We start from the raw sequence: 23060 nt of genomic DNA on the forward strand, positions 1-23060 counted from the left end.
ATCAGCGTTGACCATCTTTGGTCTGGAGAAAATCATTTGACTTTTCCCAGTGTGAAATGGGAGCGATCTGCAAAGGCAGGCCGGTCATGCAGCTTTGATCGACCACCAAATATAACTCAGAAACTTGCTTCTGAGGAAGGTGTGTCATTTTTTACTACCTGTACACAAACCGCCGTTGTTTCCCGAGGTCAGAATTGCTCACGGACTTGCAGCTCTGTTTTTAAAAACAAGAAAAGGATTTTATTACCCTGCCCAGCTACTGGAATGACTAGTGTATTAAATTTTAAATAGAATTTCTTTAATTATTGAAACCTACTACTCAGTTACTCTCTTTTGATTATATCAGGGAATTAATTATGCAAGTTAAAAAAAAAAAAATCCTGAATCATCTAATTGTGTATCTTTTTGATGCTGTGGGTATTGATGTGTGTGCTCTAATGCCCAGAACAATTACAGGGATGTTTACAAGAGCTCTTTTTATTTGGGGGCTCTTGTTTTGTTGCAAGCTTGTCCTTTGGTGCAGCTGTCTGGAATATTAAAGACTGGTAGTTTTAGCTATTTTTGTGTGTGAATAATTCAGGCTGGGAATTCATTGACTGGTTTTTGTTCTTTTCCCCCTGCCTTTTGCTCCTAGGCTTTCTTGGGTGCTGCTCTACATGAGCCTGATTTTTGTCATGTCCATTCTTATGGCGGTGATTGCGACGGCCTCTTCCCTCTTTCCCCAGAGCAGTGCCTTTGTGATATTTCTCCTTTTTTTCCTGTATGGAATCTCTTCAGTAAGTATTCCTGGTCTCGTTGAATTGGGCCATTCCACCCGTGGTTTTTTTTCCCCTTCCCATCTGATCTTGTTCTCTCGCTAAAGCCTTTGGAACAACCATCGCTTCTGTAGGACCAGGCGGTGGTGGGTATCTTACCGGGGTCCGCTCCGGTTTGGGATGTTGGACAGGTCTCGACCGCCACTCTGAGAAGTATCTTTCCTTACTGACATATCGGAGTTTATAATCATCTGTCTTTGAACTGAAAACGCAGTCTGTACAGCACCATTTTGAAGTCCAAAACCATGCCTTCTTCTAAACATTTGCTGTTACTATATAGTGTAATGTTGGAACCCTAATTAAAGATCAGAGAATTAATTTATACAGCAAATTGCTTGTCTGAGTTCATAAGCAACCAGTGCAGAAGTAGTTAGTTGTTGACTGCCTACCATTTACAGAAGGTGTACTAACCCGGGTGTGTATGCACGCTCAGCCATACGGCTCCTTGGTTTTCTTTTATAATTTTTTTTCTGTGCTCTGTTACCTGGCATCTTGGGGAAATCTGTCCCTCCACATCCCTCCCGATGGTCTGCAAGGGAAGCGTGGGCTGTGGGTGAACGCTGTAGTGACCATACCAGGAAAATGATGTGATTATCAGAGGCAAAACTGAAGCGATGGTCTTTTTACTTTAGTCTTTCTATACCCTGTATTATTATTTGTTTTTAATATAGTACCTTCTTATGTCTTTTTAATCTGTCCTTAGGTTTACTTTGCACTTATGCTGACACCTCTATTTAAAAAGTCAAAGCACGTGGGTATAGTGGAGTTCTTGGCAACGCTGGCTTTTGGGTTTGTGGGCCTTAATATTGTCCTGCTGGAAGATTTCCCCAAGTCTTTCGTGTGGATTCTCAGCCCCTTATGTCAGTGCAGCTTCTTGATCGGTGTCGCGCAGGTAAGTAACCTTTCCTCCTCCGATTGCAACCTCATCGTGCTCATTTGGCTTGCATCATTTCCAAATAGCTAGTGAGGTAGATATTCTTAAATTTTTTTTTTTCATAAACTGATGGTGGTGGGGAAAAATGCCTATTTTAACAGCTTCCCATGGCGATTTAATATCAAGTAAAATACAGTGCACCATCAAGCAACTGTTATTCTTTGCGTTCTTTGCTGTGATCTCCGTGGCTTTTTCATTATATTTTTTATTCTGTTGCTAAGTTTTGCACCGTGCTGTCGTGTCTTTCCAGGCTGGTACGGTGCATAACGTCTCCGTTTATCTGTGTTTGTTGGCAGGTCATGCATCTAGAAGATTATGAAGATGGTGCAACATTTTCAAATCTGAATCACGGTCCTTACCCACTCTTTATCTCTCTTATTTTATTGGTGCTGGATAGCGTATTTTATCTGCTTGTAGCTGTCTACCTTGATCAGGTTATCCCAGGTATGTTCTTGAGAAAAATTGAACTGAATGGTGCTCGCATCCCCAATTCCTGACGCCCCGAGCCCCCGGGTTGACACGGCCGGTGCAGCTGGTGCCATTTCTGACTTAATTTCAACTGTGGAGAAAGAAGATGCTGCTGTTCACAAATGCATTTCACGCCGTGACTCAGAATGCTTTTAGCTGAAAGAATTTACATTCTCTTAAAGCTGTGAGATGTGAGGGGGGCTGTTAGCACGTTTAGAATCGATGGCCTTTAGGTACGCCAGCTCAACTTTGTTGCCTTCTTTCCAAAGGAAAAGCTTCCTTACTGGGTTAACTACTGCCTCGGCCTTTGCAATGTGCTCTTACAGGGTTGAGAATTGAAGACTCCTCTGCCTGTTCCAGGCCTTTCCCTGTGACGGCAGTCGTTTAACATGAAACGTAGAATAAAGTTGTTAATCTTGCGACTAATGCCTGGTTAAGCCCTTCAGCTCCCTTTGCCTCTGATCTCTCTGGCTTTCTGTTGCCTGTAGAGTCGCTGTTCTTTCGGCGCTGGGGATTTCTCTTGCGTAGAAAGAGATTTGCACATATATTTAAATACTTAGCAAAACAGGAGCCTGCGAGCAGTGTTGATGGGAACCGTGGCTTGAACGCAGATCACGTAAACTTGGCTGATGAAACCCCTCCAGAACGGAGGTGTGGGCTGGCTCCTCAGCTTTCAGCAGGATGGCTCGTGGCTTTCATAGCTAAAACCCGAGAGCTAAGGAATATCTGCAGTTACTGTTAAGAAATTGTCTTTTTCCCTGTACTCTCCAGGGGAGTTTGGACTACGCCGCACGCCATTTTTCTTTATGAAGCCCTCGTTTTGGTCAAAGCGCAGAAAAAATTACAAGGAGTTGTACGAGAGCAGCGTCAACGGCAGTTTAAGTTTCAGTGAGATCGTTGAACCCGTGCCTTCCGAATTTCAGGGGAAAGAAGCCATCAGGTACGATTCCTGCCCTGTCCCACCTGCGGTTTAGCAAACCTGGGTCCCTGACATTTAATGTGTAATTTGAAAATCAGTCTTGTTTCTCCAGTTGTTGGATTCAAATAGCATATGGTATGCATTGCAGAGTCCTCCACACGCACACAGCACGGCTAGTTTCCATTTTCAGTGAAGCCCCACCATCAACGACATGGATGTTCTCCAAGGATAAATCACTGGGCTTAAAGAAAGGGTTTTTGTGGATTGTATTCCTTCAGTTGGAGTCCTCTCAAAACTGGACGGTTTTCCATTCCCTCAGTTTCACTGAGGCCACGAGAGGCGTAAGCGGTTGCAGATGTTGAAACGCCTACTCTTCTGGGAGGGTTTCGTTTCTGGTAACACACGTTTGAGGAGAAAAAGCTGAATTCTGGGTTTGCGTGAAGGCTGTTGTGTTCTCCGTAGACCAGAGGAGAACTTCGTGATGGTTTTACCCAGCTGCCATATCCAAGAGGGTAAAACAAAACTGAAAAATAGATGTCCATGCTCTCATCTTTCGCGTTGCATTTTGTGTCACCTGTTGCCTTCATCTGGACTGTCATGTATTTTTCGTGTGCCTCAGATATTATTTTCAGAATCTTCCTTTTAGCCCTTGTTTCCATCATTTTCCAATGGCATAGCCTGATGTGAGTCGAGGAATTCTGCGTCTTCACTCCTTCTGGTTCGCTTCGCTGGTCTCAAGGAAATATTTGAGCTTAGTGACCAGAATGAGTCTTGTGTTGTCCACTCTATCCATGTCTCTTTGGGCATCTGCCGTAGGTTGAAGGGCCCAGTTTTAATCCTGATGCTCACATGAGAACATTGTGGCCGTTTTTGCATTATTCATCCACCCTGGACTCTTCCCATAGCATCCTTTCACCAGCTCGCCATCATTTTCACACTACCTTGGCATCTTTACATGTACAGGTTTTGTTTTCTTTCATACCCAGTTCTCCTCCCCGCTGTTCACACCTGTAATCCACTCCCCATCCCCATTTTCAGGGTGGCCAGGCTTCCAAAGCCCACCCTTCACATGGTGCCTTCAGATAAACTGGTTGTTTTTTTCATTTTGAAAAACACTGAGGCTGGAAGGAAGGTTTTTACCTTTCTTGGAGAGAAAGATGCCTGCTTTCTTTTGCCTGACTTTGATCAAGAGCTGTCAGTAATCACATCTTTGGAGTCTGGTGTACTAATACCTATTTTCCGTATCCTGTCTGTTGAGTTCTCTGTTGTATTGTGAAATTATTGGGGAGTAGCTGGGCCCTTTTCTGGCTTGGGAAACCTCTAGTGCATTGTTCTACCGTGTGAAAGAAACACAGATTTGAAATAATTCAGTCTGTCATCATAAGAAATACCTTAGAAGGTGATGAGAAAAAGCTTTCTGATACTAGGGTGGAGATGGATTAAGTTCTGCAACAAGATGCCCTGTCTCTTGACTTGCCTCTATGGGTCTTTAACGTGTCTAGTGCCACTTCAGCATGGTTGTCTTGTGCCTGTTGCCAAGTGTTGGTCATTCAAAATGACATATAAAGATCCTAAAATAGTTTATAAAATGACATGTCTTCTTTCAGAATCAGCTGTGTTCAGAAAACATTCAGGAAAAAGGGGGAAACTGTGGAGGCTCTCAGAAGTAAGAACACTTTAGCTTTTTAGCTGCTTATCAGATGCAGAGGAGCAATAGCTGAGTGGTCTTTTGTGTTTCAGTTTGGGCTTTTTGGTTTCTTTTAGTGGGGTGGGACCTTGGAGCATGAATGCCAGGTGTGCTTGTGTGTGTCTTCCCTCACCGCTTTGGCAGTAATCTTCTTTAAAACGGTATCCCAAAAAGAGGAGCCCTTCCGTCACTAAAGAAAGCCTGCTGACATCGTCCCCGTTATTCCTCTTCTGCCCGTGTCGTTATAATGATACGATCTTCCCTGCCCCATCTCCCTGATCTTTTCATCTCCTTTCCCCGTGTGGCTTTTAAACGCGGCCGCCCCGCAGGCAGTGCAGGGACTGTCCCAGCCCCGGCGGCCCCGTGCCGGGCTGGGGTGTGGAGGTAAGGCGTCCCTCCGAACAGAGAGTAAATGCATACCCCATATGTCAGTATTTGAATTTACCTCTGCGGCAGGGGCCGGCTCCGGGCGCCACGAGCACGTGGCTAACGTCTCCTCTTTCTCTTGCGCCTGCCTCGGGGACCAGATTTATCCTTCGACATCTACGAAGGTCAGATCACGGCTCTGCTCGGGCACAGCGGGACCGGGAAGACGACGCTGATGAACATCCTTTGCGGGCTGTGTCCACCGACGGACGGTGAGCTGCTCCGGCGTTAGGGATTTTGAGTACCAAAGCTGTTGAAAACCAAAGCTGTTAACCTTTGTGGATATTTCGGGATGCACCAGACTTTTTCTCTGGATAATGTCTGGAAGACTCCACTTTAGATTCATGTCCATGTTATCCTGCTCTCTGGCTGTAAAAAAAAAAAAAAACCTCTCAGTTGATTGCTCCTGGCTTTTTTTTTTTTTAGGGTTCGTCTCTGTCTATGGGCACAAAGTCTCCGAAATCGATGAAATGCTTGAAGTGCGGCAAATAGCAGGTGTGTGCCCCCAGTCCGACATACACTTCGATATATTAACTGTGGAGGAGAATCTCTCCATATTTGCTGCGATTAAAGGAATCCCGCAGAACGATTTGATACAAGAGGTAAGTCAGCTGGGCGCAGATATTGTCTTATACGTTCATTTTTAACCTGTAGGGCAAAATAGCCTTATATTGAACAGATATTTCCTTAAGACAAGTTTGCAGGGGAATATTACTTTACAGTATAACAGACAAGGAGGCAGAGTACGGACAGATGTTTTTACATAGATAAACTGTTAAATTTTCGTAGGAGACTAAAATGCTCCCGAAACGTTTTAAATCCTAGCATTTGTGTTCAAGCATAGACACCTTTTAACTTCTTCAGGTTTGCTGGAGCTTAAGATCCTGCTGTGGACGGACAGGTTCGTTGGCAGTTCAGATAGAGAATAGACTGTGAATGAGGAACAGTTCATTTGAATGTTAATTGTTAATAATCTGGTTAAAAAAACTTATAGCTTTTTTTTTTTAACAATAAACATTTTAAAGGTGCAGAAAGTGTTGCTGGATTTGGATATGCAGCCTATCAGAGACAACCAAGCTAAAAAATTAAGCGGGGGGCAGAAAAGGCGGCTGTCGGTGGGAGTTGCTGTTCTCGGGAACCCAAAGGTGAGTGTGATGGAGCGTTCCCGACTCGGTGTCACTAATACACCGAAGGGTTGATGTCTCTTGTCAAAACCGATTAATGCAGATAATAATATGTAAGATGCAGAAATCACTGCTGTGAGCAACTGTCACTTTTTTCTCCCCCTCATTTGTGGTTTAAACAATTAAAATCACTTCAATAGCTCAACTGTTATGCTTGAGGATGTTAATGGCTTAGGTAATGGCGGCAGCTCTGGATTTGATCTCTTTGTGAAATAAATAGCATGACAAGTTTTACGTTGTTTCTGGCAGGTGAGATGTAGCCCCCAACAGTGACACTGTCACTTTCCTTGCAAAGCTGTCCAGGCACTTGGAGCAGGGACGGAGCCAGAGAGCTCTTTTGTGTTACAGAGCTATTGTTTCTGGCCTGTAAGAATGGAGACTGCTTTTAGTTCTGTTTTTAAAAATGATGCGTGTGACAGTTCACTGGGATTTTAAAAGCATGTGTGTATATTTAACCATCCCTTAATAGAAGGAGCGAATCCATAGCTAAACGTAATTGTATTAGAAACGGAATAAAACAGACTGTGGCATTAACTTACTATATGATTTTTCCATTTGTCACAACAGGAGATGAATTTATTCAAAGCAAAGTGAAGACAGCTGCCTTGCTTACTCTAGGATGTTTCCTACATGTTTTAGAGGACTAACTCGCAGGCTTCAAACAAAAAGCCCCGTGTCTGTCACTCAGGAGGGATTTCCTGAGGTCAATACCTTGCGCGTGGATTTGGCTTTGCAAACGCTTCTTGTTTTTGCCCAAAGGTTTTACTGCTGGATGAGCCGACTGCGGGTATGGACCCCTGTTCGCGGCACATCGTCTGGAACCTCCTGAAGAACAGAAAAGCGAATCGCGTGACCGTTTTCAGTACCCACTTCATGGACGAGGCGGATATCCTCGCCGGTGAGTCCTGCCGCAACCCCCTGGGTACCACCCTGGGTACCCGGTCCCTGAGGGACGGTCGCATTATAGAGCAAAAAGTGATGCTTCTCTAACTGTGGTGTATGCCTTTATTTGAAATATATAGTTGTTTTTTGGAGTAAACTGACAGTCCTCTGATTTTTTTTTTTTTGTTGTTTGTTTGTTTCTAGATCGTAAAGCTGTGATTTCTCAAGGGATGTTAAAATGCCTTGGATCTTCTCTCTTTCTCAAAAGCAAATGGGGAATTGGCTACCGCTTGAGGTATTCTTTTTGTGATACCTGTTATGTGACATCATGTATCTTTTTTTTATTGTTTTCTGTTGAAATCTGTAAGATGGCACCCCCTGCCCCCAAAAAGGCTCCTTTTATCATCTTCATACTGAATGTTTGGTGCTCTGCTGGCTGCTAGTCCTGATGCAGGCGTAAGGAGAAAAGCAAGCTTTAAAAACCCCATTTCTCGTGCATTTTCTTAGTATGCACATCGATGCCTATTGCAACACGGAAGCTACAACCTCGCTGATAAGACAGCACATACCTGCAGCCAGCCTGATCCAAGAGAACGACGAGCAGCTGGTGTACACCCTGCCGCTCAAGGACATGGACAAGTTCGCAGGTATTGATGGTTTTGTTGTGCTGCAGGCTTGAATGGCTGCAGAAGAGAAATCCGTCGAGCGTGGCTATAGCCTGCAATTCTTGTTAAATTGTCACTTCTGCATTTATGTGTTTTTATACCTATTCATTGTTTGGCTGATTTGGGTGATACTCAGTCAGCGAGGTCTTTCTCAGGCGAGTGAGGACCTCGTCGCCTCCTCCGAGGGGGCTGTTACGAGGGGTGTGGGCACCCGACAGCAAGCGCTGGGGAGATGCCTTTAGCAGAAGGGTGAAGAGACCCTTTTGTCCGAGAATCCCCTTGTTCTGCAGAAGCATCGTCTTACTGCAGAGCGTGTTAGTGAGCAGGGCTGGCCTCCAGCCAGTCCTACAATCATCAATCCCCCTTGTTGCGAGCCGCAAAGAGCATTGTGTCACTGCCTTAAAACCCACTGGTGAGAGGGAGCGTGGAACAGATGTGGTTTCACTAGATGGCAGCAATTATCTGATCAGTCCTACACGGGGCTCCTTGTTCACCTTCCAGGAGAAAATGGAAGAAACAGCGTGTCCTTTGCGCTATGTGGAAAGCTAAGGGAGAATCAATACTGATGTGAATGCGGCTCATGTTTCATAAATGCTTTTTTCCCCGTTGCATTTAACAAGTTAATAATTTATTAGCTTTACCTTTATCAGCCACTGCGTGTACTTTTGAGAAAGAGGCGTCTTTGTGCAAGATTGAATCAATTCCCCTGAACTGTTTGAAGGAGAAGCCGAGGTTAGGAATATGCCTCAGCCACTGGGGCAGAAGAAATCGTGGAGATCTGATGAGCACCGTTGGGTATCTGACTGCTCTTCCCATTTTACGCATTTGCATTTCCCTTCAATGTGACCTTGGCTCTGAAGCTCCTCATTTTGTCAAGTCCTTCACTTCGTAGGACTAGCAAGAGCCCAATAGCGTTTTTTATCCCGAGGTGCTAATAAGTGCTCTCGCTCTGAACATCATTTTGGTCTTCAGGCTATGCCTGCTGTCCAGGATCTCCTGCCCAGTGAAGCTGGCTTTACAGATCTGGGTATTTATATATATAAAAAATGACTCAGCGGTTTTATTTGGAAAATCTGTTCCTGCCTGGGCTGGCATCTAGGTGGGACAAGCTGTCCTGCAGTCCCTGTGCGGGAGGCAGCTCTGAGCCCAGGAGCTTCAGGATGCTGAGGTGGTTTTCATAAACACTACAGCTTCGGGAAAACATGCCACGTTTCCCATACCTGACCACGGAGGTTGAAGTTTTGTGCTAAAAGGAGCTTATCCCAACCTTGGTTCTCAAGCCATGATCTGTGTCTTCGTAATTAAGCAACCATATTTACACGTTACCTGCTGTTCAGAGTACCATGCAGAAGGCTTTGGGGATGCCTCTGATGAGCTTGAAGATCTCTCGAGAGGATGATGTGATCCTCTTTCAGAGCAACCAGCATGTTTTACTTCTGTCCCTAGGCTTGTTTTCTGACCTCGACACTCATTCCCATTTGGGCGTTATCACCTACGGCGTTTCCATGACGACGCTGGAGGATGTCTATCTGAAGCTGGAAGTTGAGGCAGAGATCGATCAAGCAGGTGGGGTGGACCGTGGCTGTTTTCCTCTTTTCCCTCATATTTGATTTAGTCCTAATTAGTGTAGAATCGTCCATGCCACGTCATTGCCAGAAGGAGTTTTGCTGTGGAGGTAAGAATAAAAACATCCTCTCGCAGAGTGCTACATCCAGTGCTGCATCCCCTTCGGTCTCAGGGCGTTCCAGGCTTTTGAAATATTTAACACAAAAAACACACAAAAGCAGTGAGTTGGGTGGGGAGTGATTCTAGGAGGATCCAGGGAAAAGCTTTTTACTGGCTGCCTCTGCAGTAATTAATTTTTCATCCAGTGTACTTACATCTAACTTCTTTGCTTTACAGTTGCACTTTTTATAGCCAGCTTTTTAAAATGTGCTTTATTTTCCTAATGGACAAGAAATCGTAAATGCACAGTATAAAATTTGTTTCTAGCCTTCTGCGTGAACAGTAATATTAGCAGCCCGCAGCTAAGGCTGAAACAGCTGAGCTTGTCTTCCCCTCCTTTAAATTAACTTCCAACTCAAACAAAAAGTTGGGACCGCTTAATATTACTCTAGAATTAATCAGTTCTTCTTTTGATGTCAACTTGGAATGGTTTAAGCTATCTTAATCTTTCTAGAGCTTTCTTTGTGATACAGACTAGTAAACTATCCTGCTCCGCAAAGCTTTTGCGTGGGTATAAGAGGGTTTAACAGCTGAATATGCTGGTACTGAATAACACAGGTGCATGCATAGGCTAATGGTATGAAACTGGGGCAAGTTGCACCTTTTGGGTGGCAGAAATTTGTATCATCGGCCTTAAGCATCTGTTGTGCGGGTGATTCAGGGCTTTGGGCTAGATTGGTGTCATTGAGCTTGGGATTAAGTTGAGAGATGGGGATGAGACGAGATGGTTTCTCAATAGCAAGGGGAAGGAATTGACAGCCAGCCAGGAATTTCTCCAGCCCTGCCATCTCAAGCCACGTAGCTTTGACAGAGCATCAAATTTGTAGAGTTTTCCTCTCTTCTTTTTCAGATTATAGCGTGTTCAGTTCCCAGCAAGTGCAGGATGAAATGGATACAAAATCCCTCGACGATATGGAGCAGAGCCTCCTGATGCTCTCGGAGACGAAGGCGCTGGCAATGAGCAATACAGCCCTCTGGAAGAAGCAGGTTTCCACCATAGCAAAAGTTCACTTCCTTAGTCTCAAGCGGGAGAATAAATGCGTGAGAGTTATGTAAGTATTGGGGCTTTCTCACTTGTACACAAAATTCTCAAAACCTGTTTGAACGATACCAGAGAAACGGCAAGATGCGATTAATTTTTTTCCCATAGCGACATTTCAACAATAACAAGTATTACTGTTGAACACATGCTTTTTCGGGGCAAGGGAGATGTTGTTTTAATAACATGCACGTAAACTGGGTTGGCTTTTGCTGAATTTTAATAAAACCCAAACTTTTATTTCTTTCAGGTTGTTGCTTTTTCTGATTTTTCTTGTAGTTCAGATTTTATTGTTTTTCATACACCACATCATCAAAAATTCTGTAGCTGCTATCAAACTTTCCCCAGATTTGTACTTGCTGAGGCCCGGAGAGGACTATCACAAGTACAGGAGCCGTCTCCTGCTGCAGAACTCCACAGGTAGGAGAGCGGGGATGCTCCGCGGGGATAGCTCCTGTCTCCACCTCGTCCTAGCATTTCACGTGGTGGGGAAGGATGGTGTGTGCTACTTTTGGGGTTGGGGACAAACTTTTTCCTTGAAATTAACCGAAACGAAGAGTTTCCAAGAACCCAGAGACAGTAGAGAGTGAGTGTCCTTCATGCCGTAGGGTTTGGTTCAGAGATCCTCCTCCTCCTCCCGTGTCGGGCAGCCTTGTGCTCGCTATGTCTCGAGACAAAAAGATGACCCATGTGGAGGAACTGGGTAGGGAGACATTTAGATACGTCAGCATTGAAATCCTGCTACAAAGCATTTTGGAAAATTCCTTTTTGTTATAACTTAGGGTGTTTTAAGAGTGCGTAACAGCGGTCCGGGCAATGGAAACGAGCGTCTGTTTGAGCTATTGGCAATTTGTGCTAAATACAACTTAATTTCTTTGATACCAGTGGTATCAAAGTGCCGCTGGTGTCCTGCTCTTGTAGCTAATTCTCTGTTCAGCTGAAACTTTGAGTATCCTGATAGTGCTCGTTGGCCCCTCCGCTTCCTCACCGCTGCATTTGACTTGCACAAATTAATTGGAGAATATAACCAAAAACTGTTCTCGAATGCTCTGGAGGCTGTTGAGTGGGAAGCCCAAATAAAAACATTCTTGTTGCTCAAAATAGCAGAGGACTCTTTCTGGTGGTCGTGTGTAAGGAAACAGTGACCTTTCATCATAGGGTTATATCAGTGGGAAAATGCATCAACAATTCTGTGTAAAATCCTCCAAGGTGGTGATGAGTAATCACGTTGTTTTCTCTTCTTACACCAGAATCAGATATCGATGACATTGTCCGCTCTCTTGGGAGCATGAACGTACTCTTGGAGATGTTCAATGACAGTGATTACGTCTCAGCCGCACCTCACAGCGCAGCTTTAAACGTGTTTGACCTTGAATCCAGACAGGTGAGACGGACGGACTGGCTCGGTCGTATCCCAAAGAGCAGACGAGCAGCTGGTTAGGGGCTGGCTTTGTTGTGCTCTTGCCTGAAAGGCACGTATTGAGTCATATAATCAAAAAATATCATATAATTTTGCTTATACAAGAGGCCTGCAAAGAGGACTTGTATTAACGGAATTGAAATATTATCAAAATAAATGTTCTTCCATAATGATAATTATGGTAGGCTAATAAAACATCCATCCCCCTTTCTTCCCCACAAGGATACAAAAAGCCGAGAGAAATATTTTACTTCGCAAGAGACCTGGCGTAGGAATATTTTTTTTTTTTTTTTTTTAACCTTATACTGGCTGAATTATACAATTTGACAGAAGTATAATTCCATGGTGCTCTCGTGTGTAAAGAAAAATGAGTTTCTCGGATTGTAAGTATTTGTTTCAGTGTGGTCACTGAAGGAGTGTCAGAAAGATTTGAACATTGGGGTCGTATTTAGTCTCCAACAAAGGAACTGCTTTGCAATGTGCCAGCTCTGTCTCTTGTTCCCATTTTTATTCATTGCAAACTGTTAATATTAGTGTGACAGTGGAGCCCTTAGCTAATGTAAATTTTTGCCTGCCTGGTTTTTAAATGCATTAGCAAAGAACATACGAGTGCAGATCACTGTGTGTTTTGTTCTTCAGACTGTAATTGTCTGGAGCATCGTTTCTCATAGCGTCACTGTTGCATAAAACATGCTGGGAATTTTTTCCAAATAACTTGTTTTCTAAGAGCATGGCTGTTTTCCTGAATTAGGTTACGTGCTATAACCACCCTGAGCAGCCCAGAGCTTCCTGCAAAGCATACTCTATTATGCAAAGATTTTTCCCAATGTTCAGCTTTAATTAAGCCCATGAGAGAGCCCTCTCAGGATAGTACCCTTCATGCAGAAGAATTAATAGAGCAAACACTTTCCTTTCCAGAACTATGTTTTCATGATCATATTCAACAGTACCATGGTGCATTCCCTGCCAGTTTTGATGAATATTGTCAGCAATCTACTTCTGCGCCATTTAAACGTGACGGAGAGCATTCAAATCTGGAGCAACCCCTTCGTTCAGGTGAGCAGCACCCGGGGCTGCACAGCAAAAATCATCCTTAAACACACGGCGAGTGGCAAAGCATCCCTGGGGTGAGAGGGGGAGTGTAAAAATGTGCTGTAAACGAAGGGAGAAGCTGGTTGGGACTGTCTGCAGCACCAAGGGCTGTGCTCTGCACAGCACCATCGGGAAGGATTGGGCCCCAGTAGCCAAAGCCCGTGGAGTAAGTCCTTGGTGGTACGGACCTTTGCAGAATTGAAGAGGACTTGAAAGATGCTGGGATTTTGTTCTGCAGCTTCTGGAAGCGGAGGAAGAAGGGGCTTGGAAAGAGGATGTCCTGCTGGGAATTTGTTATGGCTTTGTTACAGGTTACCTGCGGTTCTGGGAGGCTGAGCATGGGGATGCTGGAGGTCTGCTGCCTCCTCTGCTGGGGTGGCCGTTAGGAGAGGAGAGGACCTGCTGCAGGAGAGAAATGCTCTAGGAGTTTGTTAAATGCTCTCATTAATACTCCAAAAACTTCCATAGGTATTTTTCTTCGTGCTGCAGCTCAGATGATCTTGAGACGCACCGAATATATGTTTTAGCATTTACAGTCCTGTTCCAATTCTAAATGCATTTCACACACGTTCTGATATTGAAGAAATCTGATTTATATTTCAGAATCTTCCAGACACAATTTTCAGACTGGAGATCTATTTTGAAGCTGTGTTACTGGGAATCATTATTACTGGAATGCCACCCTATTTTGCCATGGACAATGCAGAAAACCATAAGGTAAACTCCCAGATGTGGATTCATAGACTGCACAAGAGCTTAAAATCCTTGGGATTTTGAGGGAAATCTTAAGAAGTGTTTGAAATAGCATCTTTTGCCATGAGAGGCAGTATGGATGTGACTGCTGTTTGCTGCCTGGGGTAGAGCAGATTTGGGAAAAGCCCTTTTGCTTTCTGTGGAAATGCTTTTTGCTTCTTTGGCAGCTAAAATCAGCAGTAACTGGGTAACACACTGATGCCATGTCAGCGTAAAAGCAGTGTATCAGAGGGAATACCAAGATCCTGCTCACGCACCGAGGCAGATTAACATAGTGTTAATTAAAATTAACACTTAATTAACACTGCATTTTCTTTTCCCGCTGCAGATCAAAGCATACACGCAGCTGAAGATAGCGGGGCTTTATCCCTCTGCTTACTGGACTGGGCAAGCTGTTGTTGACCTCCCGTTGTTTTTCTCCATCCTTGTCCTGATGATAGGCAGCCTCTTCGCCTTTCACTACGGCGTTTATTTTTACGTTGGCAAGTTCCTCGCTGTGGTGAGTGCGGTGGGGACCGGAGCACAGATGGGGATGTGAAAGCATGGTTTTGTTGTTTTCCACAAGTGTTTATTTTTATTAGATGGTTCAGCAAACTTTTTCCGACTGATATACAGAGAAAATACCTAATTAAAGGCTGCTGGCACAGAGGTACCAGTCAGGCTGCACCAAAGGCAAAATAGTACTACTTTTCCTGGGGAAAAATACTCCAATTTTGGAGTTTCATTCAGAACGGGAATAAAACGGAGCTTTAAAATACCAGGATCTTCCAAAGAAATGCTCCATCCTTTTTTTGCCCTGCTTGCTCAGTCTGCTTTGTGCTCTTTGCTGATTGATAATTGCTCCATTTGCATCGGCGTGCTGCTAATGACAAGGTTACAGTGACTTTGAACACAGACCAGCCCTGCAATGAATTGCAGCATATGATGACATTGAAGAGACTACAAGTCTTCATGTCTGTTACATTCTGAGCGGGCTTCCCTGAGATATTGGCTGTAATTGAGAAGAATCAGATTTTCCTAGCTGCTTTCCCAGAAGCTCTGAGTTAATCAGGTTTGGGATGTGACCATTGCGCTACAGGGCTATTTTTCTACCAGTGTATCTACCCTTCTTTTAATTTCTGCAAAAATGCTAAGGCTGAAGGGTGGAATTCCTAATATTTGCTAAAATCTTCAGGTCAACATTTATGAGAGCCTGTGTTATAAAAAAAAAAAAAAAAAGGGAAATAGTTTAAAGGAAACCGAGTGAGTAAGGTTCCTGCCTCTCCATGTACTCTTTTATTTGTGTCTTTAATAGTATGTGCTGTATGGACCAAGGTGGCAAAATATATCAAATTACATGACAAAGATGAATCCAGAGTTACGTAGCACACTAAAGTAATTCCAGTTGATACTTATACAAACAATTCACCCCCAGGTTCCTGCTGTACATTTCCTGAGAAACCTTTCCTATCTTTGCAGATTTTTTGCCTGATTGGTTATGTCCCGTCAGTCGTGCTCTTCACTTATGTGGTCTCCTTCACGTTTAAAAAAGTCCAGAATACGAAAGAATTTTGGTCATTTATATTTTCAGTCGTGAGTAACTTTACCTTGATTTTGGTTAGCTGGGAAGGTTGGTTATCTCCAAAGCCACAACAGGCTTTCCAGTTATTTTATTTAACTCTGTGTCCTTAATGCACAAGAAATCTGAAGCATTTATTGATGTCTCTGTATTACTGCCATATCCTAAATGATAAAAGCTTTAAAAAATGTGCCTCAAATTAAATAATGTATGCTTAGAGAGTCTGAACTGAATGAAAATGGACTTTTTTTTTTTCCTTTTCTTTTGTACAGACAGCCTTGCTCTGTACGGTTGTCACTGAAGTGGCTTTTTTTCTGGACTATTACCTGGTGACCACCATCCTGCATTATGTCTTCTCCATCTTCATTCCTATTTATCCCCTTATTGGCTGTCTGATTTGTTTTATAAAGGTAAGGGGGCACAGGAGATCCTCTCCAGAGCATTTGTAGACGGCTGGGGTTGGGTGGGTGTCTTTAATGATAACGGGAGAGCAGCTACCTGCCTGGTGGTGTAACGTCATCCATAGCCGTTTAGCACATGAAGAATAGCAACTGCTGGTGAAGAATCGCCCTTTTCCTGTAAGCAAAGTGTTGCGGTTTTAAAATGAGGAAAGGAAGAAGTCTTCCATTAAATATCTAAAGGAAAACCATGCATTTCTCAGCCTGTGGACTGGGCAAACCCAGTGATGGGAGGTGGGTTAGTTGGGAGTCGGTGGCTTTAAACTGGGAGCAGCCCCAGGGACTTCGATGGAAGTTTATCGGCGTCAGACTCACGCAAGCAGGGTCTCTGCAGAGCTCAGAAAGGGCTTGAGCAGCGTAACTTAAATGGCTGATTTGAGATTAAAGTGCGATGTAGAATATGCAGTCTCTGGTAGGTGATTATTTACCTGAACGTATTTTTTTGCATTGTCAGGTCTCATGGAAAGGCAAGCGAAAGGACGGAGGATACTACGACCCGTGGGACCGGCTCCTCGTAGCAGTTATAGCTGTAAGCGTGCTTATTTGATTATTTGCCATATTTGCTGTAGAGAATTGCTAACTCCTGCTGGGAGGCCCCTTCTGTTCAGGCATCTTTGTTAACGAAGATTGGATTTAATGTTCAGCATCGCTGGAGCCTGCAGCTTTGCAACCTGTTGCAGCACGAACGGTATCAGTAAAACTGCTGTGCCCACCAGCTTCAATAGTCTTGTGAACGGTGCCGATATTAATCCTGATTATTATGGAGTCTGTGCTGATGGAGCAAGTCCCGTCTCTCTCCAAAAACCAAATAATCGCCACTACATCTAAGCAGACTCTGGTTGTGCGTCCTTGGTGTCGACCCACTGAGCAGCATCTAATGATATATTTCATCGTCTCGGAAACGTGGTGGTGAAGAGCTGGTGCTTCTTGTCACTCATTGCACTGGTGGGATCACCTATAGGGTCACCTATAGGATCACCAGCCTCGGAGGGCTGGCAGTGCTCCAAGTAACCAGAACTGTATTTCTCTGTTTTAGCCCTATTTGCAGTGTGTCGTGTGGCTCTTCCTACTGCGATGTTTCGAGCTGAAGAATGGAGGAAGGACAGTTAGAGACGATCCGTTTTTCAGGTGTGTCTGTTGAATAGACTTTTTAAAAGTAATAGTCCAAAGAAGCCATTTTTAAAAACAATGCTGGTAATTAAACTGGAGTATGCAGTGTGTAGCTATAGGGGATATTGGAGAAAATAAAATACCTGTGGTTATATCCCATCCCAAGTGTCTAAAGCATTTGTTCTCCTAACTTTAGTTGTCTGAAATTCAGTCAATAAAGTGCAGAAATAGGTTTTTCACTTCCTTTTAAGTTATATTAGTGCAAAATCAGGAATTCTGTAAGGACGTCCCCTATATAAAAGTAGGGGAGCTGCCTTTCCCATTGCATGGCTAGAGATGCCATACCCCAACAGAGAGCTCAGCATAAAGATGACATAGTTGCAATCGTTGACTTCTGCTCTTTTGGGGCTTCTCAGATGTGCTGCATAAATGTGTTACTCCTGGGTGCGGCAAACACAAATTTCTTTCTGCATCAAAGCAGTGAGCAAATCTGAACGGAATGCCGAGCAGAGGCATCATGTTGTTTTCTTCCCCTTAGAAAATGTTTTACAAAAGCCAAAACCTGGAAGTTCCCAGACGTCCCGCATGATGAGAACGAAGATGAAGACGTGAAGGCGGAGAGGCTGCGAGTCCAGGAGATACTGAGCAGCCCCAAAAGCGAGGAGGTAATGCCGTGCGCCCACGGGCACTACCCAAAACCCAAATTCAGATGTTTCCCAGAGCTGCTGGGATCTGCAGCCGCTTCTCTCTTCTCTACTAGATGCCAGCAATCCTGGTCAGCAGCTTGCACAAGGAGTTTGATGAAAGAAAGGAATTTCTTCTGGGGAGAAAAATAAAGAAAGTGGCAACGAAACATGTTTCTCTCTGCGTAAAAAAAGGTTGGAGTTCAATTGTGTGCTGTTGAGCTGTTTTCTTTACAAAACCAGCTCTTGAATCCATTTATCTGACCTCCTGGGCAATGTTTTGTGTCGTCCTTTCCGTAGGAGAAATACTGGGTTTGTTAGGACCCAACGGAGCTGGGAAAAGCACGTTAATTAATATGCTCGTTGGAGAGACTGAGCCAACCAGTGGACAGGTATGTTACGTGCTACAAACTAAATAGAAAATGAATCTGTATTTAATTTTCTTTATTATTATTGCAAGCATTCCCAAGTGTTTTTTGCTAAAACTTTACAAAAACAGTTCTGAAACTTATAATTTTATTAAGTAAGGTCAATCCATTTTCCTCGCAGGTTCTGATGGGAGATTATTCTTTTGGTCTGAACAGCGAAGATGACTCAGTGAAATTTGTGGGGTACTGTCCTCAAACGAACCCGCTTTGGCCAGATATTACATTGCAGGAACACTTTGAAATTTATGGCGCTATCAAAGGAATGAGTCAGTCTGATGTTAAGGAAGTCGTAAAACGGTAAGTAGTTTATTACAGAAATGTTTAAGGTTTAGCTTTCTTAGCATTTTTTTTTCCACTTCTCCTAATGCAATCTTTTCTTTCATTTAAGTTTGATTGGATCTTTTCAGCAAATTCAGCAAGTGTGAATTTGTAGGTTAGGAGGTACAGTTTCAGCCACACAAAATTCAACTTTGTAGGTATTTGTAGGTGTTTGGTTTTTTTAAAGTTATGAAGTGCTAACAGTGACCTTTGCAGAGGCTGCAAGGACGGGGAGTCCAGGGCTTGGAGCTCTTTCTAGGTTGTCACCCTGGGCTCCTCTAGGACACGGGGCAGCTGGGTTTGTATGGAAGCACCCAGCTCCGACTCTGCTCATTGCTCTGGGTTTTTTTGTACTTTATATACAAATATATACAAATATTTGTAACTGAGCTCTTGAAATGAGACTGTTTGCATACTATGTGATGAGGGGGAAGCCGAACCATCACCCTCTCAGCTTTTCATATGCGGTCCTCCCCCTTCCGCAGCATCGCGAGCGCCCTGGATTTAAAAGACCACCTGCAGAAGACAACGAAGAAGCTGGGCGTAGGGCTGAAACGCAAGGTATGGGGGAGCTTTTCGAGCTGCCGTGTTGGGTGTCTCCAGCAGCTGTTGTGTCCTTACCCGTTCCCTTTGCCTTCCTCCCAGCTGTGCTTTGCCCTGAGTATGTTGGGCAACCCTCGGGTCACGCTCTTGGATGAACCGTCGACCGGGATGGATCCAAAAGCCAAGCAGCACATGTGGTGAGTGCCGCCGGGGCTAGGTTTGCCACAGGCTCGTTTCTCTTTGGGAATTTGCCCAACTTTGTGTGCGTTATCCCTGTTAACACCAGGGAGAGCCATAGACAGGGAATCAACACTGCCTTAGCGCCAGGTGCACTTCATCTGTGTCCTCTCCCAGAACAGCTTGGAGATGAAAAGCTTGAAAATCAAAAGAAATCTTGAAAAAGACGTGAGGAGTATGAGATTTGAGTCATCTTTGTGAAAAAGTCAGATGTTAATTGTTACTGTGGGAGTAGTATTGGTCCATAAAATAAAGGGTTTGTGTTTGACCATCACAGTCCTCTTGTCCAAATGTTTGAAATGTTTTATTCAGGGGTTTTTTTGGTTATGTTTTGTAGGCGGGCAATTCGAGTAGCATTTAAGAATAAGGAGAGAGCAGCTATCCTGACCACTCACTACATGGAAGAGGCGGATGCTGTCTGTGACCGCGTGGCCATCCTGGTGTCCGGGCAGCTCAGGTACCACCGGAGCCCTCCCCTGCGGGCAGGGAGGATAGGACAGCTGTCCACTGGAATATATTTCTTTGAAAATATAGGTAGACAATTTTTTTGCACCTTAAACCTGGAGCAAAATTAAACATAAACTGCTAAAAGGGTCTGTTAGAAGTTAGGCTGCTTTTTGAGTGTGGTGTAACACGTACAACTCTTATTTTCTCTCTGCAATTGGTAGATGTATAGGTACTGTCCAACACCTGAAGAGTAAGTTTGGCAGAGGATACTTCTTGGAAATGAAATTAAAAGAAACAGCAGATGTACAGCAGGTGGAGTATCTGCAGAGCCAGATTTTGCACATCTTCCCAAACGCGAATCGTCAGGAAAGGTAAACTTCAACAAATACGCAGAAAACGTTGATATTAATACAAGCCCCTGATTTCTCAGCAGCTCCTTGGCACCGGGTAAGGCATGCCATGATACTAAAATTTACAAAGAATATTTACATGTAGCTTATAACAAAAAAAAAAAAAAAAAAAAAAAAAAAAAAAAGGAAGTGTGCAGGCCAGCGAAAGCTGCCAGGGCGGTGGCTGGGAGCCCTGCGTGCAGATGTTCGGCACGGAGGAAGCAAAACTCGATTTCTGCATAGCCGTTGCTTGGAGGCTTCCTCCTCGGTCGGGCCCTCCCGGGAAACGGGGGTAAAATCTGAGTCGCTGAGTCACTGGCCCTTACCTAGAAATGCTTGAACATTTTCTGGGAGTTCCTCAAAGTTTGAGGGTGGGTTGGTTGGTTTTCCCCGAAGAGCTTAGAATTTCTGCCGTATGAACTCGAGGGTCTGGCTTGGTGACTGCTGATGAGACTTCTCCAAAAAGGGCACTGCAGGCATCGTGTAAGGAGCGTTCCTCAGTGCGGGAGATTCGGAGGAGAGTTCATTTTTCAGAAGCAAAAGCGTGGGGTAGAGCAGCTCCCACCTGGAGCTGGAGTCTGGGTTGCAGGAACCGCTGGACGATGCAAAGTCCCGAGAGATCCCGTGTCCTCCCTCTGAGTTCATTTGAAAGGCAAAACTTCATAACTTTGGGAGTCCCAGGCAGCGATTTTTCTTTCATGAGTTTATAGGCAGAATATAAATGGTTGAATCTTAGCTGAAGAGCACATAAATCATAGAGCAGTCTCAGGTGGGTCTCAGCTGGTGCCCCTGGACCTGGATCTCTGAGACGGATTGTAAACCAGCTGGTCTTCTGAACTGCATCGTTCCTGTTGTCTCGTATGATGATGACTAGTCAAAATGTCTGGAGTAACCTTCGGAAAATGAATTTAAATCCATTCATTTGGATGTTAATATTTTTGCTTTGAGTGATTTTACCTGAAGCTAAATTTGCTTTGTTTCTTTGTTCCAGTTTTGCTTCTATTTTGGCATATAAAGTTCCTAAAGAAGATGTACAGTCGCTTTCACATTCTTTTTCCAAGCTGGAAGAAGGTAATTAAGCACTTGCCACGCATCACATACAGAAATCATTTTGTCTCCCATAACTGACACATTTGCCATGCGGTGGCACTTCTGCATTTCTCTTCCAAATTTATTTAATTCATTTTTTCTATTATTATTGCTGTCCCCAACTCTGTTTCTTTTGAAATCAAGAGCAAGCACTTGTACCAGCTTAAAATGCTTTAAATCCAGTTGTGTCAGATAGTGAAGTATCCCTAAATACGCGCTCTCGTTAATTCTTCCAACAGTAAAACACGCCTTTAACATCGAGGAGTACAGCTTTTCTCAGGCGACACTGGAACAGGTATGTCAAAGCAAATGTTGTTTTGGGGAAGTAAACCCTGCCAGGCGAAGGTGTTGCAGGTTTTTATAGAATCGTAGAATCATTAAGGTTGGAAAAGACCTCTAAGATCATCGAGTCCAACCGTCAACCCAACACCCCCATGCCCACTACACCGTGTCCCCAAGCGCCTCATCTACACGTCTTTTAAATACCTCCAGGGATGGTGACTCCACCACTTCCCTGGGCAGCCTGTTCCAAGGCCTGACCACTCTTTCAGTAAAGAAATTTCTCCTAATGTCCAATCTAAACCTCCCCTGGCACAACTTGAGGACATTTCTTCTCGTCCTATCGCTAGTGACTTGGCAGAAGAGACCAACCCCCACCTCGCTACAACCTCCTTTCAAGTAGTTGTAGAGCGCGATGAGGTCTCCCCTCAGCCTCCTCTTCTCCAGGCTAAACACCCCCAGTTCCGTCAGCCGCTCCCCATCAGACTTGTGCTCCAGGCCCTTCACCAGCTTCGTTGCCCTCCTCTGGACACGCTCCAGCACCTCCATGTCCTTCTTGTCGTGAGGGGCCCAAAACTGAACACAGGATTCGAGGTGCGGCCTCACCAGTGCCCAGTACAGGGGCACGGTCACCTCCCTGCTCCTGCTGGCCACACCAGTTCTGATACAGGCCAGGATGCCGTTGGCCTTCTTGGCCACCTGGGCACACTGCCGGCTCATGTTCAGCCGGCTGTCAACCAGCACCCCCAGGTCCTTTTCCTCTGGGCACTTCCCAGCCACTCTTCCCCAAGCCTGCAGCGTTGCCTGGGGTTGTTGTGGCCGAGGTGCAGGACCCGGCACTTGGCCTTGTTGAACCTCATACATTGGCCTCGGCCCATTGATCCAGCCTGTCCAGGTCCCTCTGCAGAGCCTTCCCACCCTCCAGCAGACCAACACTCCACCCAACTTGGTGTCACTGCAAACTGACTGAGGGAGCACTCGATCCCCTCGTCCAGATCGTTGATAAAGATATTGAACAGGACCGGCCCCAGTACTGAGCCCTGGGGAACACCGCTCGTGACTGGCCGCCAACTGGGTTTAACTCCGTTGACCACAACTCTCCGGGCCCGGCCGTCCAGCCAGTTCTTTACCCAGCGAAGAGTTAGATGGGGTTTTTGCAGGCATCCGGGGTGGATTCCCTTTGCCCCTGCCAAACAGGAGTCGTGCATCCGTCTGAGCGAGGGGTGGTGGGTGGAGGGCTGACGAGCCCTGCGCAGGCAGGTTGTCCCCCATGCCCCCCGTTCGGGCAGCTGTTGCCTCTTCAGGCATTTTTGGGAAAGTCAAGTCCCCTTTTCCAAAGTGAATTGCGACTGTCAGTTCTCTTGCTCTCTTTATTCCCATTCTCTCCTTTCTTTTTAAAATAAGACACACCAACTGCAGTGACGGGAGCAAAAGAAATCTGTGACATTGGGGGAAATGCCGCTCTGATTTATTCAGAAGATGGGCATTGCTGTTCATTTCTGAAAGGAGGGT

At 44.7% G+C, this 23060-nt stretch overlaps 1 protein-coding gene across 6 annotated transcripts in view; it reads left to right on the forward strand.

Moving 5' to 3' along the window:
• Positions 1 to 23060, forward strand: part of ABCA5 (ATP binding cassette subfamily A member 5) — a 34842-nt gene that overhangs the window by 8025 nt on the left and 3757 nt on the right. For all 6 annotated transcript variants that reach the window (XM_075169414.1, XM_075169413.1, XM_075169416.1 and 3 more), the window contains exons 8-39: positions 635 to 776; positions 1519 to 1707; positions 2046 to 2193; positions 2989 to 3157; positions 4744 to 4802; positions 5351 to 5461; positions 5676 to 5851; positions 6275 to 6394; positions 7193 to 7331; positions 7520 to 7610; positions 7823 to 7962; positions 9427 to 9546; positions 10556 to 10757; positions 10995 to 11164; positions 11995 to 12128; positions 13083 to 13220; positions 13860 to 13973; positions 14338 to 14508; positions 15468 to 15581; positions 15840 to 15977; positions 16480 to 16554; positions 17062 to 17153; positions 17674 to 17800; positions 17896 to 18013; positions 18119 to 18210; positions 18368 to 18543; positions 19050 to 19125; positions 19210 to 19304; positions 19682 to 19801; positions 20013 to 20162; positions 21172 to 21251; positions 21509 to 21564. In XM_075169414.1, coding sequence (XP_075025515.1) covers positions 635 to 776; positions 1519 to 1707; positions 2046 to 2193; positions 2989 to 3157; positions 4744 to 4802; positions 5351 to 5461; positions 5676 to 5851; positions 6275 to 6394; positions 7193 to 7331; positions 7520 to 7610; positions 7823 to 7962; positions 9427 to 9546; positions 10556 to 10757; positions 10995 to 11164; positions 11995 to 12128; positions 13083 to 13220; positions 13860 to 13973; positions 14338 to 14508; positions 15468 to 15581; positions 15840 to 15977; positions 16480 to 16554; positions 17062 to 17153; positions 17674 to 17800; positions 17896 to 18013; positions 18119 to 18210; positions 18368 to 18543; positions 19050 to 19125; positions 19210 to 19304; positions 19682 to 19801; positions 20013 to 20162; positions 21172 to 21251; positions 21509 to 21564 — 4042 coding nt within the window. The remainder of the gene's footprint in view (positions 1 to 634; positions 777 to 1518; positions 1708 to 2045; positions 2194 to 2988; positions 3158 to 4743; positions 4803 to 5350; positions 5462 to 5675; positions 5852 to 6274; positions 6395 to 7192; positions 7332 to 7519; positions 7611 to 7822; positions 7963 to 9426; positions 9547 to 10555; positions 10758 to 10994; positions 11165 to 11994; positions 12129 to 13082; positions 13221 to 13859; positions 13974 to 14337; positions 14509 to 15467; positions 15582 to 15839; positions 15978 to 16479; positions 16555 to 17061; positions 17154 to 17673; positions 17801 to 17895; positions 18014 to 18118; positions 18211 to 18367; positions 18544 to 19049; positions 19126 to 19209; positions 19305 to 19681; positions 19802 to 20012; positions 20163 to 21171; positions 21252 to 21508; positions 21565 to 23060) is intronic.

This window comes from Calonectris borealis, chromosome 20, assembly GCF_964195595.1.
Source record: "Calonectris borealis chromosome 20, bCalBor7.hap1.2, whole genome shotgun sequence".
NCBI classification, from domain to species: Eukaryota; Metazoa; Chordata; class Aves; order Procellariiformes; family Procellariidae; genus Calonectris; species Calonectris borealis.